At 32.9% G+C, this 17,570-nt stretch overlaps 1 protein-coding gene across 1 annotated transcript; it reads left to right on the plus strand.

Annotated features, from left to right (window-relative positions):
• Window positions 1-11,289: 11,289 nt before the first annotated feature.
• LOC136068909 (xylan glycosyltransferase MUCI21-like) lies at window positions 11,290-15,120 on the plus strand. The gene is made up of 5 exons (XM_065776740.1): window positions 11,290-11,323; window positions 11,554-11,742; window positions 12,065-12,256; window positions 13,104-13,403; window positions 14,498-15,120. The coding sequence occupies exons 1-5, from the start codon at window positions 11,290-11,292 to the stop codon at window positions 15,118-15,120; spliced, it is 1,338 nt and encodes a 445-aa protein (XP_065632812.1).
• Window positions 15,121-17,570: the final 2,450 nt, after the last annotated feature.

Here is a 17,570-nt window from a genome sequence, read left to right on the forward strand (position 1 = left end):
TTAAATATTTATGCAAATTGGAGACTCGCACAATGTCCAGAACCAAAGGGGTAAGGAAACCCTCATCTAAGGCCCACCAGGCCCAAAATTTGATATCTAACACAGGCTCCAGCCTTAGTATTCAGTGCTAGCGGATTTACTGAAAACATCTTCCATGACCTCAATTATGGCTTTTTCATCACCATTCAATCCTCCCTGATCAATATGTTGTACTTGTAACATCAAAGGTTCGTGATTGGAGAGTTAATTAGTAAGTACACAAAAATATTATGTACTTCCACTTAATACCTTATTATAAACTTTTTTATTTTTTATTTATTTATTTTTTTTTATAGAAATATCCTATCATAAACTTTGATAATGATACCGCGAATTAGACCAGAGGCCTCACCCAATATTTTTTTTTTAAAAATATTATTATATATATGTGTATTAATTTTAGTAATTTTATTATATACAATTACATTTTATTTCCCTTAAACAATATTATTAATTCTTTTAAGCGTAATACTATACTTACAAACTTTTTACAATATTTTTACAAATTGTTTTGGTAGCAAATTTTTATTGGTTCGCATAATTGGTCAATCACTCATATCATTTTTTTACTTACCAGTAACCACTTATCATATCAATAATTTATAATTTTTTATATATATAATTTTAGCATTTTCCTCATTTTAGTGACCATAAAAAAATCTATAGATCTAAAATCTAAAACAAAATATACAAGCCTGCAAAAAAAGTAGCTCAACAACAAAAATTATCAATAGTAAAACTAAAAAAATTAAGCTCAATTAACCAATTTTATCCAAAATAAACAATCATGCCCTTTAAAAAAAATTCTAAACAAAAATAATTTTGTCCTTACCCACACACAAAAATAAAATAAAAAATCTTAGGCTAAGTAGTAGCAAAGTTAGAAGTTGAAACTACTGTACACAATCACCAGTAAAACCGCCCCCCTAATTCAAAATTCTAGCTCCGTCCCTTGAGTCTTTGTTTCATTTTTGCCGGTGTGAGTATTATATCCCATGGTTTGATTACTATGGACCCTAAATTAATACCAAACTAAAAAAGTTCACACATTTTCACGCCTTAATTGACAAAGCATATGGGCCAAATTCCAAACCAAAAGCATCTCTCTAAATTTAACCCTTCAAAATCTAGGCCAATTCTTGTGTTGATTCATCGTAATGGTGGTACACGTCGTGTATTTGTAATTTCAAACAAAATTAAGTAAAATTTGAATATGAAAAGGTTGGTTTTAATATGATTATTATTTTTGAGCCAACCCTTATGACCACTAGGCACTAAGTTTATGAATTGATACATTCAAGCCATGCAATGATTGGTATAAGCCTGGCTCGGTGTTTATGCAAGTGGTGCCGCTTGGGACTGCATGAGTGGTGGAGATTTGCTATGCAAGATTTGTTCACACATTTTCACGCCTTAATTGACAAAGCATATGGGCCAAATTCCAAACCAAAAGCATCTCTCTAAATTTAACCCTTCAAAATCTAGGCCAATTCTTGTGTTGATTCATCGTAATGGTGGTACACGTCGTGTATTTGTAATTTCAAACAAAATTAAGTAAAATTTGAATATGAAAAGGTTGGTTTTAATATGATTATTATTTTTGAGCCAACCCTTATGACCACTAGGCACTAAGTTTATGAATTGATACATTCAAGCCATGCAATGATTGGTATAAGCCTGGCTCGGTGTTTATGCAAGTGGTGCCGCTTGGGACTGCATGAGTGGTGGAGATTTGCTATGCAAGATTGGCTAGGGATGTGGGGTCAAAAGTAAATGGAATATCGGATACAAGCTGAGGAGTGTAGCTTGATAGAGAATTATAACAATGACGACATGGTAATAGGAGACCCAGTTGCTTTAAAAGGAACGGTTGTATATATATTTGAAGAAACACATTTGTTTGAACACTCCCGGTTGTGTAGTACTAGCAAGTCAGGAAGAGGAGATTTGAAGGCTCTCGGCTTGTATTAGTAATAAAATTAAGTTTTGGAAAGCTGCAAATCTTTGCTATATTCACAATGTGTAAGCAATAATTTAATTTAATATATATCATACTGTCTATAGTGACCCTTTTAGGTAGTTGAAGATCGATAGCCACCAGCAGTTCGATCCCATTTTCATCTTAAAAGGGGGATCTTTTAAATTTTAACGATTGCCTAAAGGCCTATAATGGCTTGGCAAGTTTATCCAATAGTTGATAGGGTTAGTGGTCACAATTGCTTGGAGTATATGGTTTAACAAGGAAAGGCCAGGCAAAAAAGTTAAATTGGTAGCCAATTTTCCAAATTATTTATAGCAGATAATTACATGAGAAGCAGAGATTTCAAGGGACAATGGGCCCTCATATTTAATGAGAGGACCTAATAAAAAATGTTTTACTAATTTGCGGAATAGTTTTAGTTCCAATGGTCCAAAATCATAGAAACAAAGAGAATGTAGAACTTTTTTGAGAAACGAGAATGTAAAACTTGTTACTAATTTGCATTACAAAATCTTATAATACAACCATCTTTATGATTTAGGAAATGGTATGTTTTACTATATCCTAGTAAACTACTCCTTACACCATAATTATCTACCAAAATCCCATCTAGGGTAGGTTTCTCTACATACACACCCACAAAATATTGAGGAACATCATATATAGCTATTATTTACGAAAATTTCAATCTAGCAATAATAGAAAGAATGAGTCAAATCCTATCTCTATCTACAATTTTCAGAGCCTTAATCTTGAAAGATAATATATTGACTTTAAAGGCCATATATATTAACTAGCTTTTGTACAAGTCCTCTTGACAAAATATTTTGTGAATGTGATGAAACCCCTGCTCAATTTTCTTGGTTAAGTTTCCCAATCAATATAATTGAGTCAACGACAAGCTCCTTGCATTTTAGGATATTCTTTCGTTGTCGTAATTGAGTCATGGGTACTATGAATGGACAGAAATTTGTGAAGTGTAGGAGACGGAAAATTGAGTCATGGGTAATTAAAATTGGTAGCCAATTTTCAAATTCTTGATTGCAGATAATTACACGAGAGGCAGAGCTTTCAATGGAAAAGGGGACCTCATATTTAATGATAGAGGGTCTAATCAAAACAATGTTGTATTAATTTGTAGAATAGTTTCAGTTGCAATGGTACAAAATCATAGAAACTCAAACACAAAGTGAAACTTGTTAGGAGGTTAAGGTGCTTCAATGTTTGTGAGTGATAGAAGTTCCTTTTTAATTACCACTATTTATAACTGAATTTTAGTAAAAAGTTGTAGGACCTATAGCAATTTCTGTCTTAAGATGATTATCAAAACAACAAGTCAGATTAAACAATAATAATCAATGGCAAATAACCCCAGGAAAAAAAAAAAAAAAAAAAACTTTCTTCTCTTTGGCCAAATCCACTTTCAACTTTGTACTGAAAATTCCATGCAGCCTATTTAATCAATCGGCACGAGCATATTCCCACTAATCTACATATAAATTAATATATTTTCATAAATAATAAGATCAAATTTCTGTAGAAGTTTAGTCCCTTCCGCGAAGGAGAGTTTGTCTGGTTTTTTTTCTGTTTTTCTTTAGGAGTATCAGGTATACTCTTAAACAGTGGCGGAGCCAGGATTTTAGTTTAGAGGGGGCAAAATTAAAAAATTAATATTAAAAGTAAAATTAATCTAAAAAATATTAATCAATAATAATAACAAAATAAATAAATAATTACAAGAAAATATGAATATATTTTATAGTATTAAAATAAATAAACAAAAATAACCAATTCATAGTCATAGCTACTACAAATTTTACTAACTGATATGGTAAAAATGTGATTAGTGTTACTTAAACAATATAATAAATATATGTTTGAAATTATTTTTTTGTGGTTGGTGAGATGCCAATTTGTAAAATATAAGTAATAAAATTTGTAATATATTTAACATCACTCAATAATAAAATGTTGAAAGATATCATGAAAATTGTTGAAATAATGATATTAAATAAATAAAAAAAATAGTGAAATAGGTGCAACACTGGGACAGACAAAAGCTGCTTATAACTTATACGAATAGTTAAATTGGTGAAAAGGTACATGGTTTGTTCTTTGAGAGTAATTTCCTTTTCCTTTCTTTTTCCTGTCACTTTCAAGTGGGAGTTCTTTTTTTCTTTTTCTTTTTTTCTCTATGCCAGGGAGTAACTAGAGTAGACTACAAATGCAAGGATATTTTAGGAGTCAGGGGGGGCAGGTGCCCCCCTCGCCCCCCTCTGGCTCCGCCCCTGCTCTTAAAGCTAGTGGCAATTTTGTTGTGGGGTTAATCGTGGGAAACAGTTTTTTTCTTTTACTCTCCTTCACGTTGCTGCATGAAAAACTTGATAGTATAGCCATGGAGCAACTGACCATGAGTTGGAACAACATGTCTCTGTCGAACAAAGAACAATTTGACTTCATCCTTCCTGAGGATCATAGGAAAGGAGAGTTCATTATTGCAGCGAAATTCTTAACCTCACACTTTCTTCAGATGGAGGCAGTAGCAAGAACTTTCAAACAACTATGGAAGACAGATAACGGGTTCAAAATTCGTAACCAAGGAAATAGTACTTTTCATTTTCAATAATCTGGCAGAAGTGGACAAAATTCTGAAGAGTCAACCATGGAGCTTCAATAAGCACTTGATTGTCGTGCAACGTTATATGAATGATGCTCCAATTGGAGAGCTTGTTTTCGAGAAAGTCCCTTTTTGGGTGCAGGTCCATGACATCCCATTAAGTTTTCAATCAAGGAAAGTGGCTGAGAAACTATGTGAAACCGTTGGAGATATTCAAAAATCGAACGGGAGAACTGATGATGACGGAGGCAGTTTTTTTTTTTGAGTGCGAGTAGTGGTTGATTTAACAAGTCCTCTGTGTAGAGGAAGGGTGATTACTCTACCAAATGGGAGCAAACACTGGGTAAAATTCAAGTATGAACGCTTACCGAGTATGCGTTACTAGTGTGGACATTTAAATTATGATAATAGGGACTGTGACATATGGATTCAGAGCAAAGGTGCTTTGACAACGGAACAGCAAGAATTTGGTTCTTTTTTATGAGCTCCATCGTACAAATCCTCCGGCAAGGATTTGGTTTATGTTCCGAGTTATTATGAGGAACGAAGCAGCAAGTCCAGGGAGAAAAAAGCCAAGATGGCTGCCCATGCAGCGGCGAGAGCGGCCTTAGCCATAAGGACGCGGATACCGAAGGATCGGGGGAGAGCATTAATTCTGTCTCTATGGAGTTGAATGCTGAAGTTAATGTGCAAGAGGAGTGCGTTACAGGTGGCCTACAGGTGGATGATAGTTTGATTGCCAGTTTAAAGGAGAAATTAATATTGCACCATAATTAGTCGGTATTTCCCTCAGAATCCATCTTGGTTCAAAAATTAAACAATGATAGCTCAGAAATGGCAATAACCGATAAGAAAAAAGAGGCTACTAGAATCACGGAAGTTAATGCTGGAGAATTTTGCTTCAATGCAAATTGCATTAGCTCTCAAAATATTCAACGTACTTCCTCATCAAGTGAAAAAACCCTAGCCGACCCTTCCATCAACGGTTGAAATCACAGGCACGACAAACAATCTCAGAACTTGGAAATGCCTACTACGGCAATGTAGTCCAGGAATGTCTGAACCACAACCTGTACCTAAAAGGAAGAGAAAATTAGGTCTCAGTGAAGCAAATGGCCCCAACTCTCCTAACAAACGTTTTCAGGTCCTTCATGGATCCAAAATGTGCACAAATACATTGGTGGAGGCTGTAGTGCAGCCCTACCAAGATCTATGAGTCTTTTAGTGTGGAACTATCGTGGGCTTGAGAACTAGGTGATAGAGAGAGAGCTTGGAGATTTTTTCCAGGCAAAAGATCTCTCCATCATATTCATTGCTGAAACATGAGCGGATGAAGCAAGGCTAAAAAGTATTAAGCGAAATTTGAAATTTGATCACATGTTCTGTGCCCCTCAAATCAACAGAGGAGGAGGGCTTGTGCTATTCTGGAAGGATTCAATGAACTTACGGGTGGAGACGTTGTCAAAAAATCATGTAGACTGTATTTTTGGAGGCACCATACCTCCACGTCCACCTAATCAGCTTAGCCAACCTCCACCTCGACTTATCTGGAAACCTCCTCCTTGGTCGAAAATCAAAGTAAATTTTGACGGGGCAGTGTTTAGAGAAGACAACCTTGCTGGTGTTGGAGTTATTGTCAGAAATGGGGAAGGCAGTGTAATGGCCTCCATGTCAGAGAGCTTCCAACTGCCCTTCTCCATCATTGCAGTTGAAGTGATAGCAGCAAAGAAAGCACTAAAGTTTGCTTTTGATCTCAATCTTTCATCTATTGTCCTTGAAAGTGACTCAAAGATCAGTATTGATGGTCTAAGGCAGGAAGAATTATCCTTGGTAGAGTATGGACACTTATTAGATGAAGCAAAGGACAAAGCAAAGCAATTCCCAAAAGTTGAGTTTAATCATAAGCTAAAATAGGCCAACAAGGCAGCCCAAAACATTGATAGACATGCAAGACATGTTAGGGAGTTATCGGTGTGAATAGAGGATGTTCCTTCACACCTTTTTCCTGTAATCCATGCTGAGTCAGGTTTTGATCAATAAAATTACAGTGTTTCCTCTCAAAAAAAAAAAAAAAGATATGAGGCATATATTTGAAGGAGCAAAATGTTAAGTTGGATTTGGTTAGGTTTAGGGAGTACTTGAAGGAAATGTACAAGACGGCCAAGAAATTCATGGAGAAAGAGGGATAGTGATAATGGTCCTGCATATTGAAAGGACACTAGATGATTTAATAAGTGTATTTTGCATTTGTATTTATTTTTTAATTCTTTTGTTTATAATTCAGAGTTTGAGATAAACAAAAACGAAAGCTTTGAGATAAGCATAAGAAGTTTGTTAAATATGTTTACTAAATGAATTTCTTGTAGAGTGACTATTATGTAAGGTGGAGTAGTAAAATTTAAAGGAAAAAATCGCTGACACAAAACTAATAATGAAATGGAGCTAGTGCTTCTAAATTTTATAAGAAATTATCATTTCTATATTACATGAAAACAAAGGTTTTACATCAGATGAAGATCAAACACTCAGGTTCCTCATCTAACATGAGAATGAATACACAATACGATATCACCATTGCCTACTACACCCAACATATCTCTCTCTCTCGTTTGATTGGGTAGTTGAAGTTGTTTAAAGCACAAGAACAACTTAGTTTTAAATACATTTCATATAGGTGGACATAAAAAGGTTCCCAAAAAAAAATTTAAGAATAAATGAATAACCATATTAGTATATCAAAAACTTGCGAGTTAAGCAAAGACTAAAATCTTTTATCCTCCATTCTAATTCTTTGGTTAGTTTTGTACTAGTAAATTATGAGAGAGAGAGAGAGAGAGAGAGAGAGAGAGAGAGAGAGAGAGAGAGAGATTTTTATAAAAATAAAATTTCTGCTCTAGACTAATCTAAGTGTATACGTGTAGATAGAGAGAAAGTTCAAATTTGAAAAATTACAAAGAAAATTTAATATCAACTTAATGAAATTGGTCCATTATGTCTTGATTTTTAGAGTTTCACAACAATTAGGGGAAAAAAATCAAAGCCTTTTAATTTATTTGTCTAGAAAAACTACATTTTTAAACTTGAATCTGACAGAGAGGAGAAAGAATAAGAAAAAAAAGTATGAATATATAATTTTTGGGATTTTGAGTTATGTCATTCTACCTCAAAACTAATTGATGATGAGGAAGACACACTTAATTTTATGTCTTCGACATCACATACGCAGGCCTATTTTTAAAGTGATTGTAGGGAGTAAATTGTAATTCCCCCAACAATCCTCTCTCACAATGACACTCCTGTGGCTCAAACCCATAACCTTGGCTCTGATACTATTTGTTAGATCGTGAGCTATGTCATTCTACTTCAAAACCAATTAGTGATGAGGAAAATACACACAAGTCTTTTATGGCCTTCGAGATCACACCACACAGGCCTGTTTTTAGAGTGGTTGTAGGAGCTAAATTGTGGTCCCCCCAACTAATTGATGTAATGAAATAATTNGTTTCCTCTCAAAAAAAAAAAAAAAATTCATTAGCAAGTTCCAGTAATTAATTTTACTCATTAAATTTTGGATATGTAATTAATAATTATCATTAGGATTTAAGTCATTTTGTTAATACATTATGATGATTGTGATGAGGTGTATGTTAAGTGCATGTGTCATTAATTAAAAGTATTTTTTATTTTTATAAGTTTTATGTAATGAAACATCTAATGTATTTTGTATTCAACAACCAAATATATAATAGATAAAATATATATATATATATATGATAAATATATATATATATATATATGGTTCGGGAAGCATACAACTGATGTTTGGAATTTGGTAGTTGATACTGGGTTGTTTGATGTGCATTGTTTGAAAGGAGCAGAATTGTAGTTTGTTTGAGGACACTAAAGTCTCTTAGGATCAATTAAAAAGAGTGTTTCACTGCACTATTTTTGATTCGTCTAGATTTTGGGGTTCAACTCATTGCTTATCCATGCTTGAGTTTCTAGCTTCGCTTACACTGTCCATATGATACTTTTGTATTTTGTATTTTTGCTCCTTTGTGTTCATCATCATGAACTCAAAAGTTCTTCTCTCTAATTAATAACAATGCATTACTTACCTATCAAAAAAATATAAAGAAGAGAGGAGACAAGGGGCATCAAGCCAATCAAGAAGTTCCCCTTTGCACCTCTTGTCACACCAAATAACTATACCAAAGAACAGATACACAACAAAGATTAGGAAATGTAGCATAATGAAAGGTTGACTAACTAGGGGAATCCTCAGAAAATAGGTTGTAGCAATTTTTTATCAAGTATAAAGTAGCAATTTGCATCAAGAATAATGTAGCAATTTGGGAAAATACATGCAAAGACAACCTCTCTCTAAATCTGATAAGTTTACAGAAAGTGGAATACAATGATGAACTGCAATGTATAGATAAATTTCCTAAGAATGAGACAAATTTTAAGGTTATTTCATCCACAAGTTTCCTAGTCGAATTTTGGACTATATTCTGATCATGTTTGTATTTATTTAGAGGGGTAAACTATGATAGAAACCTTTTTATTAAAATCTGTTAAGCCTCAACCCATAACTTATTAACTTCACGTCATGTTTGGTTCGCAGAATGTAACAGATTTCGCCACCTCTAATTGATGCCCCTATCGACTATGAAGATCCAAGCACAACATTAACCAATCTAAATTCAAATCTTACAAATACCAAGAAAGAAGCCAAAATTCATTGATGGCTTCTTCTTTCTTTTCTTTTCTTTTCTTTTCTTTTTTTTTTGAGAAAAAAATTCATTGATGACTTAACAGTTAAAAAAAATTCATATAAAAAGAATGTAATAAGTTTCAAATCCTATAATATCTATATAAAAATAATAATAATAAAAAGACAAAATGGTGGCAATGTAAATAATTATTTTTAAATAATTTTAAACTATTAATTTGAAACCAAACTCTCTAAAATGTAATTGGCCTTTATATATAGAAATTCTTTAAATTTCATATCCCCACTATTTTTATAAAGGACATAACTTTTTTATTAGAAACATAAAAAATAAAAAATAAAAACTTAAATGTAATACATTAGGGGTACGTTTGGTATGCTGTAATAGCTCCTGTAATGAAATAGTTATTCATGTGTAATTGCAATTAGGTCATTTGGTTGTATCTTTATTATATGGATTAGTTATTACATTGGAATAACTATTCTTTAAGTTAAAGAATAGCTATTCCTTTTTAAAATGGATGTAATAGATATTCCTTAGTATATATAATAGATTTTAAAATTAATATATTTCCAAAAATATAGAGTTTCCTTATACATCATTATTAATATATTCCATTACAATGTTTTCTATTCCCATTAATAAAGATTACTATTCCAAATGTAATCTACATTCAGTGTACCCAACATGGTTCTCAATTATATTAAAACACATGGTTGCATTGACTAATAAAAGAAAAACAGTGTTGTTATTCCCAAGAATAATTGGATTCAATGAAGCTATGCCTTTAAATTTAATTGAAAATCCTAACATAATGCACCAAATTAATGAGTTGTACATATATTTTACCCTCTTTTAAAACCAGACAATAGGCTTCTTTGTGTAGAAATAGATATGTAGAATACATTTTGTAGTGCCTACTTTTATGAGCTCAATTGTGTTGTTTGGAGGGCACCCACATTCAAGTAAGCTTGATCAACCCCTTTCCTACATCCCACTTTAGTTCTATCTTTTGATTATTTTCTTCTCTAATCTCCTAATCAATATTTTTCTTTTTCATTCTAGTTCTCATTCTTTTCCATTGGTGTTTTCTTTGAATTTGTAATCAAAGCTGTTTTCTGTGAATTGACCTTAATTAAACAGTGACCATAGTTGTTAATTGAAAGCCTGGTCATTTTCATGTACTAACTAATCTGAGGTTTTAGTTTTAATTTTATTATAGTCCCAAGAGCACAATTCTTACATTACATACATACGTTAATTCTCCAAATCAGATTTTTAGCGCCTGAATTCTTCTTCTGCTTCTTCGTTCTGAGCCCAGTTATATATATATATATATATATATGTTTAAATATAAACCAAAAATAATTAGACATTTTGAAGCATGAATAGATTTCATTTTTCCACTTCTTTCTTTTGGAGGACCCTTATTTATCTTGATAGTAATATTACTAATCTTATCAACAATTAATTATAACTATTAATAACTAGTTCTTTCACTTGTATTACATGCATGTTCAGAAACTCTATTATTTTTAATTAAAAATTAATATTTTGAAATTATAGTAACAAGAACTAGTTATATTTTGAGTGTATAGCACATGTCCTGATTTTACATATAGAATTTGATTTTTAAAACATCTTTTTTTACTTTATTTTTTATTTAATATTTTCTTTTCAGAATGAATTTGGCCCTTTTATGTGGTTGTATCTATGGGGTATAGTATTTTGTGAGAGTAGAATTTGATGGGTGTGGGGTAAAAAACACAATGCTATAGAATTAGCCTTGAGTTCAAGATCAACACAACTAATTTATAATGTATGGGAGACAGAAATTCACAATGGGAAGATTAATAAGACGCTCAAAGGTAAAGACAAGAAAATCAAGACTTTTATATATAAGAATCGTACTCCCGATGTATAAAGAGGGGTTCCAAAGGATGAATACAGGTGAAGACTCTTCTTTTTTTTCTCTTTCCTTAGGTTTTTTTTTTTTTTTTTTTGGACCCTTCTCCCGTTGCCCTCCTCTTCCTTTAATAGTCATTCTTCTCTTCTTCCTGTTGTCCAGTTATTAACTAGATTTAGGGAGATACTTGTCTTATCAACACCTTCCCTTGTCATTCTTTGATCATGAAAATAGACTTTTGGGGATGTTTTCATTGTTCAAACTAATTATTCAGCATTCAATGTGGCTGCATTAGGTGAGGAGGGCCTTAAATGCAGAGGTAACTATTACACTGGGCTCTATGTTTTCCTCTATGTATTCCTCAGGAAAGTAGCTGAAAAAGGGAGATCATCAGCTAAGCAAATGGCTACTTCTCGGTTAGGCCATGTGCTCCTTGGGAAGATAGGTTTCACAAATTATCTCGGTAATGGGCCCAGTTGATCTTCTCTCAATGGAAGGCTTGTTCATCCCTTCTCAACCCCTAGGCCGAGCCCATTTTGTGGATGGGGTTTCTTGGGACTCTCTCCTCAAGTCAAGATCCTCGAAGAAGACTTTTAAGTCCACTTCCCCTCAATGGGGCAGCTTTAAAATTTTCAATTTGTCTTTTTTTATTTTTCAATATGATTATTCTTTGAAGTATAAAAAATGTAGAAGCTAAAGAGTTCCCCTATTATATATATTAATTTATTATTTTACTAAGGTGAGTTAGTTTTTTTCTGGACTTATTTTTCACCTTTTTTTCTCAGATGAACGTTCAAAATTGCCGGAGAGTCCAGACATTTTTTTCATCAACATATTAATTAAAGATATATCCGAAGCTTCCTATATGCAAGTAATGAAGAGATTAAGTTTAGCAACTGCAACATGTTTGTCGTTTTTGGTGTTTATCTATGTCCATCTCAGTCTCACAGCTATAACGAATTTGACAATCTTTCAAGGTATATCACATATGCCCTCTTAAACTTTCTATTTCTTTCTTTCTTTTTGGTTTTTCTTTTTGGATGAATTAAACTTCAAAATTCTTCTGAAGTTCTGCTTCACATAAGCTTGCATAACACAAATGCCCTTATTCTCTGTCAAAACTACCAAAATGCAGGACAACAAATGCTTTTACTTATTTGTGTTTCTAATTTTTGTGTATAACAATAAAAAAAAATTTAAAAAAAAAATCATTTTTCTCATCTAATCAAGTCAATTTATCCATACTAAAGTCCTCTGTTATAATAAATACATGAAAAAGTCTATAAATACAACTTTTGTACTCTAATTTTGATATGATTGATTATGAGTGTATTTTTCGAACAGTAAGTTGTGACACTTCATCTCAAAACCAATTGATAATAACAAAGATACTCTCAAATTTTTTATGGCATTCGATATCATACTCCACGAATCTGTTTTTAGAGTGATTGTAAAGAGATGACTTGTAGCCCCCCAACAATCTCTTTCTTACAATAATACTATCACAACTGAAACTCATGACCTTGACTCTGATACCATTTGTCAAATTGTGAGTTATACCACTTCACCTCAAAATCTATTGGTAATGTGAAAAACACACTTAAATTTTTCTATGGCATGGCATTCGACATCACACCTCGTGAACTTATTTTTAGAGTGGTTTATAGGAAGTCAAATTATGTTCCCAACACTATTAGTCGCATTTTGACCGACCATAGTATGTTGAATTTTTTTTTTTTGAGAATCAACCATAGTATGTTGAATTGATAGTGATATTCATTACTTCTTCTCCTTTTTCTTTTTTCTTTTTTCTTTTTTTGACAGAATTAAATCGCTTTAGAGTCGTATTTTCGCAGAGCCAATTAGAACAAGCTGGACAAATCACCTGCAACCGTTCTCATGCTTACTATGATCTGTGTTCAGTCGATGGTCCCGCACTGCTAGAACCAATCACGTCAACACTCTATGCATTGGACCCCATCAACTCTACTCAACAACCCATATGGTTGAAAACTAGACCATACCCTAGAAAATGGGACAAAGGAGCAATGTCCACAGTCAAAGAGTTGACTCTCACCCAAGGGAGTCAATACCGTACCGGAGACTGTACCGGTTTGGTCAGCGGTACGATATATTTCGGATACCGGTTAATACTGGTGTACCGTTTCGGATTTACCGCTATTTTTTATATTTATAAATAAATATATATATGTATGTATGTATGTATGTGTATATTATAATAAATATAAAAGTTGTTTATATATATGTATGTGTCTGTATGTGTGGGGTGAAAAAAATTGTGAGTGTATGTGAGTTCACATTTTCATCACTTACAACTCCTCACACGATAAATTATAACAAAAATTGTTTAAAATGTTATAATATTAGCATTGTCAAAATATAAATTTGTTGTAATACTGTAGCAATATGGCAATACACGTAAATTATTGTCACATCATTTGAGCTCAAAGGCCAAAGTTGAAAAGAAGCGGTGGAAAGTGTTAACGTGGAGAGCTCACCTTTTATTCAAAAATTAAAACATTTCAATGTTTCCAATGCTTGGCAGCTGGTGGCAGTGTACTATAGTCACATGGAGAGCTTAGGAAACTTCAAAAACAAATACAAAACAAAGAATGAGAAAGTAAGAAGAGAAACCAGACACATAGTTCAGCAAAAAAATAAAAGAGAGGGAGACGGACAGACCGGCAAAGAAGAAGAAGAAAAAAAGGTTCAGCAAAAAAAAAAAAAGAGGGAGACGGACAGAGAAGAAAAAGAAAAAAAGGTTCGGCAAAAAAAAAAAAAAGAGAGGGAGACGGACAGACCGACAGAGAAGAAGAAAAAAAGGAAAGAAGAAGAAGAAGAAGAAGAAGTGAAGAAGAAGAAGCAGTTGCTTCACGGCGCAACCCTTGCTTCGTCATCGTCTTCTTCCTTTTCTCCTTTTTCTCTGTTTTCTTTCCTTACAAATGGGACTTTTCGTGTTTCGGCCGGTATTCATTTTCCGGCCGGAACACCCGAAATTCGCCGATACGGCCGGTACAATGCCGGTACGTCCGGTATTAAATCCGGTACGAAATGAGGGGGGTAAGTGTACCGGTTCACCGGCCGGTACGGTATATACCGGCCGTACCGGCCGGTACGGTACGAGATCCTCTTCCCTGCTCTCACCTCAGCTCCACACAGCACTCAATGTAAAGTCACACACAATAGTCCAACCTTAGTATTCAGCGCAGGAGGGTACACTGGAAACTTCTTCCATGATTTCAGTGATGGGTTTGTTCCCCTCTTCATCACCATCAATTCTCTCTTCTACAATCAAGATGTCACACTTGTGATCTCTGATTGCAATGATCCATGGTGGCCCCAAAAGTATGCTGAAATTCTCTCTCAATTCAGTCACTATCCAATCATTGATATCAAGAAAGAGAGAATCACACATTGCTTCCCATCAGCAATCATAGGGCTAATAAAACATGGGCCCATGATTGTGGATCCCACATTACTACCTCACCACCCAAAATCCCTCAATGATTTTCGAGTTTTCCTAGAAAATTCATACAAGAAAAAAGGTGGTGATGATGTGCTAATTACATCTTATAATAGGCCACAACTTGTGTTTGTAATTCGAAAACTTGATGTGGGTAGAGCAATTTTAAACAAAAAAGAAGTTGTAAAGGCAATTGAGGAAGTGGGATTTCATGTGAATGTTCTTGACCCAACAACAACACACACATCTTTGGCTAAGGTATTTAAGCTAGTTCACTCTAGCCATGCAATGGCCAAGGGCAGTGTTGGTGCAATTGGTGCCAATTGGGGTAGATTTGCCTTCGAATATAAGTTTTAAAGGGCCAGCAAAGAATTTGGGATTGGAATACATGGAGTACAAGGTAAAAACAAAAGAAAGCAGCTTAGTAGAAATATATGGGGCTAACGACTTGGTGCTAAAGAATCCAGATGCTTATAGTATACATGAGGACCCAAAATTTGAAGCTTGATATTGTGAGGTTTAAGAGATACTTGGTGAAGGTACACAAGAAGGCTAAGAAATTTATGGACATGGAAAATTAGCTATCGTTTTTATTTGGGGGACCAAGACGTACAGAATTCAGCTTTGTTCTAGCTTATTCAGCTAATTTCATTTATGTTCAACTTTACAAAAAAAAAAATATATATATATATATATATATATATATATATCTTTCTTGATGGTACTACAACTATATTTTTGTTAAATAAGTTCTCCCCAAATATATATAGTTGAGCCACCAAGGAAATGGGAAAATTATGTCAACTATATTTTCCGTTCTACCCTAGGCTGTGTGCAATTCATTATTTATGATATGTGGTCTAGGAAATCACATGTTCAATGCGTTTAGATTGAAGCATATGCTTAATTATTGAATTTTGTTTAATTAATTATTGAATATCCAATAATTAACTTTTGTTCCTTATTATCATTGTCTAGAGGAAAAATAAAATTAAATAACAGGTGAAACTGTGAAAAAGGAGTATAGATCTTTCAAATATAGTAGCCTACTCGCATTTCCTACACTTTATCAACATTTTTTTTACATGTATTATTTGCAATGATAATCAGCAATGCATGGATCCAATTTGTTATCTTATGAAGAAAATCATTGAGAATTTGTCGTGCATTTTAAAACAAATTCGCTTTAAAAAGTCAAGAATCTTGTATCTCAATTAGTTAACACTTTTTAATATTTCCAATATTTTCACAGTTCAAAGCCCTCATCTCCTATTATAGTTATCAAATTATCCAATGAAGAAAGAAAAATAAAATTGAAAGAAAAAATTGCAATCTACAATCAAACTAGGAAAGATGTCAGCATGGATTTTTTTTTTTTTTTTTTTAAGGACAATAAATCTAGGAAGTAATTTCCTGGATTTCCATTTTGACTATCTTAACCCATTAGTAACCTTCTTTTATTCTTTTTCTTTAAGGGCTCACCCTAATAACTAACGAGCTTCACTAATATTAAGGCATTGTCATGTTAAGAAATTCATAATCCAATTTGATCAACGCACGCACCTAATTACAATCAATCTAAAAAAAAATGTCCATATGGAAATTATTTATTTTTTAATGGAAAATAAATCTAGGAAGTAGTTTCTTAGATTTCCATTTTACTCATTTAGCCCCATTATTAACCTTTTCTTTCAATGGCTTACCCTAATGACTGACAGACTTCAATAATATCAAGGCTTCAAACATCGGTGTTTTTTTATAAAAATAAAAATAAATAAATAATAATAATAATAATAATCAACATTGGTTTAATTGAACAATCATTTAAAGTGAGAGATATTGTGGCCAATTATCATCCGCTCTATTGTTGACCTATCATTTTGTTTACACATCACAATTTACTAAACTCCACTTGCCAATTCATGCATTAAATTCATCTCCGGTCATGAGTTATTTTTCAGTCATGTTATTGGCAACCTTTGGTTAAGATAGTATAATTGTATATTTACGTTGGTTAATTGTTTTTTATATAGCAAGTTTGTAAATTATGAACTACTTTCTAAATAGTGTTAATCAAAGTGATTTTTTTTTTTTTTGAACCTATGGCGCTCACTCCTGATAATAGCTCTTTATCATCAAACCAATACATTAATCAATTTTTGGTGTAGGTGAGGATTAAATCTCAGATCTCTTATTCAACAATAAGGGACTTTACCAGTTGACTTAACTGTAACCCACAAAGTGAATATTCTTTAAACATTCTAAATTAGTATCTTTTGTTAAATAAATTAGAGTTGCAAAAATAGATAAAACTAATAGTTTTAAAATTTACAAAACATATAAAATTTTACTCAATTTTAAATAATTTAAAGAAAAAAGTCAAAAACATCACTTTACAATTTACATGTCTAATTCTATACAAGTCAATATTAGAAAAATGGTAAATTGCAAATTACACCCCTAAAGTTTGGGGATGATTGGATTTTACACCCTAAAGTTTCAGAATTTGGATTTTACCCCCTGAAGTTTGAAGTATTTGCATTTTACACCCTGACCTTTCAGAACTTAGATTTTACCTCCTAAAATTTAGGGTTGTTTAGATTTTACACCCCCAAATTATGAAACTTTAGGGTATAAAATCCAAACAACCCAAACATTTAGGGAGTAAAATCCAAACACTCCTAAATATAGGGGGTAAAATCCAAATTCTAAAATTTCAGGGTGTAAAATTCAATCACTCTCAAACTTTAGGGATGTAATTTTCAATTTACCCTAAGAAAAATATCCCTTCAAACAAAAATATAAGA

This window comes from Quercus suber, unplaced genomic scaffold (assembly GCF_002906115.3).
Source record: "Quercus suber isolate HL8 unplaced genomic scaffold, Cork oak 2.0 scaffold_141, whole genome shotgun sequence".
Lineage (NCBI taxonomy): Eukaryota > Viridiplantae > Streptophyta > Magnoliopsida > Fagales > Fagaceae > Quercus > Quercus suber.

Bases quoted from the DNA above. Each gene is read 5' to 3' on its own strand.
- LOC136068909 (XM_065776740.1), top strand. From the start codon at position 11,290: ATGTATAAAGAGGGGTTCCAAAGGATGAATACAG. The intron at 11,324-11,553 runs GTGAAGACTCTT...CTAATTATTCAG, and splicing joins GTTCCAAAGGATGAATACAG to CATTCAATGTGGCTGCATTA. The intron at 13,404-14,497 runs GTACGATATATT...GTCCAACCTTAG, and splicing joins CTGTACCGGTTTGGTCAGCG to TATTCAGCGCAGGAGGGTAC.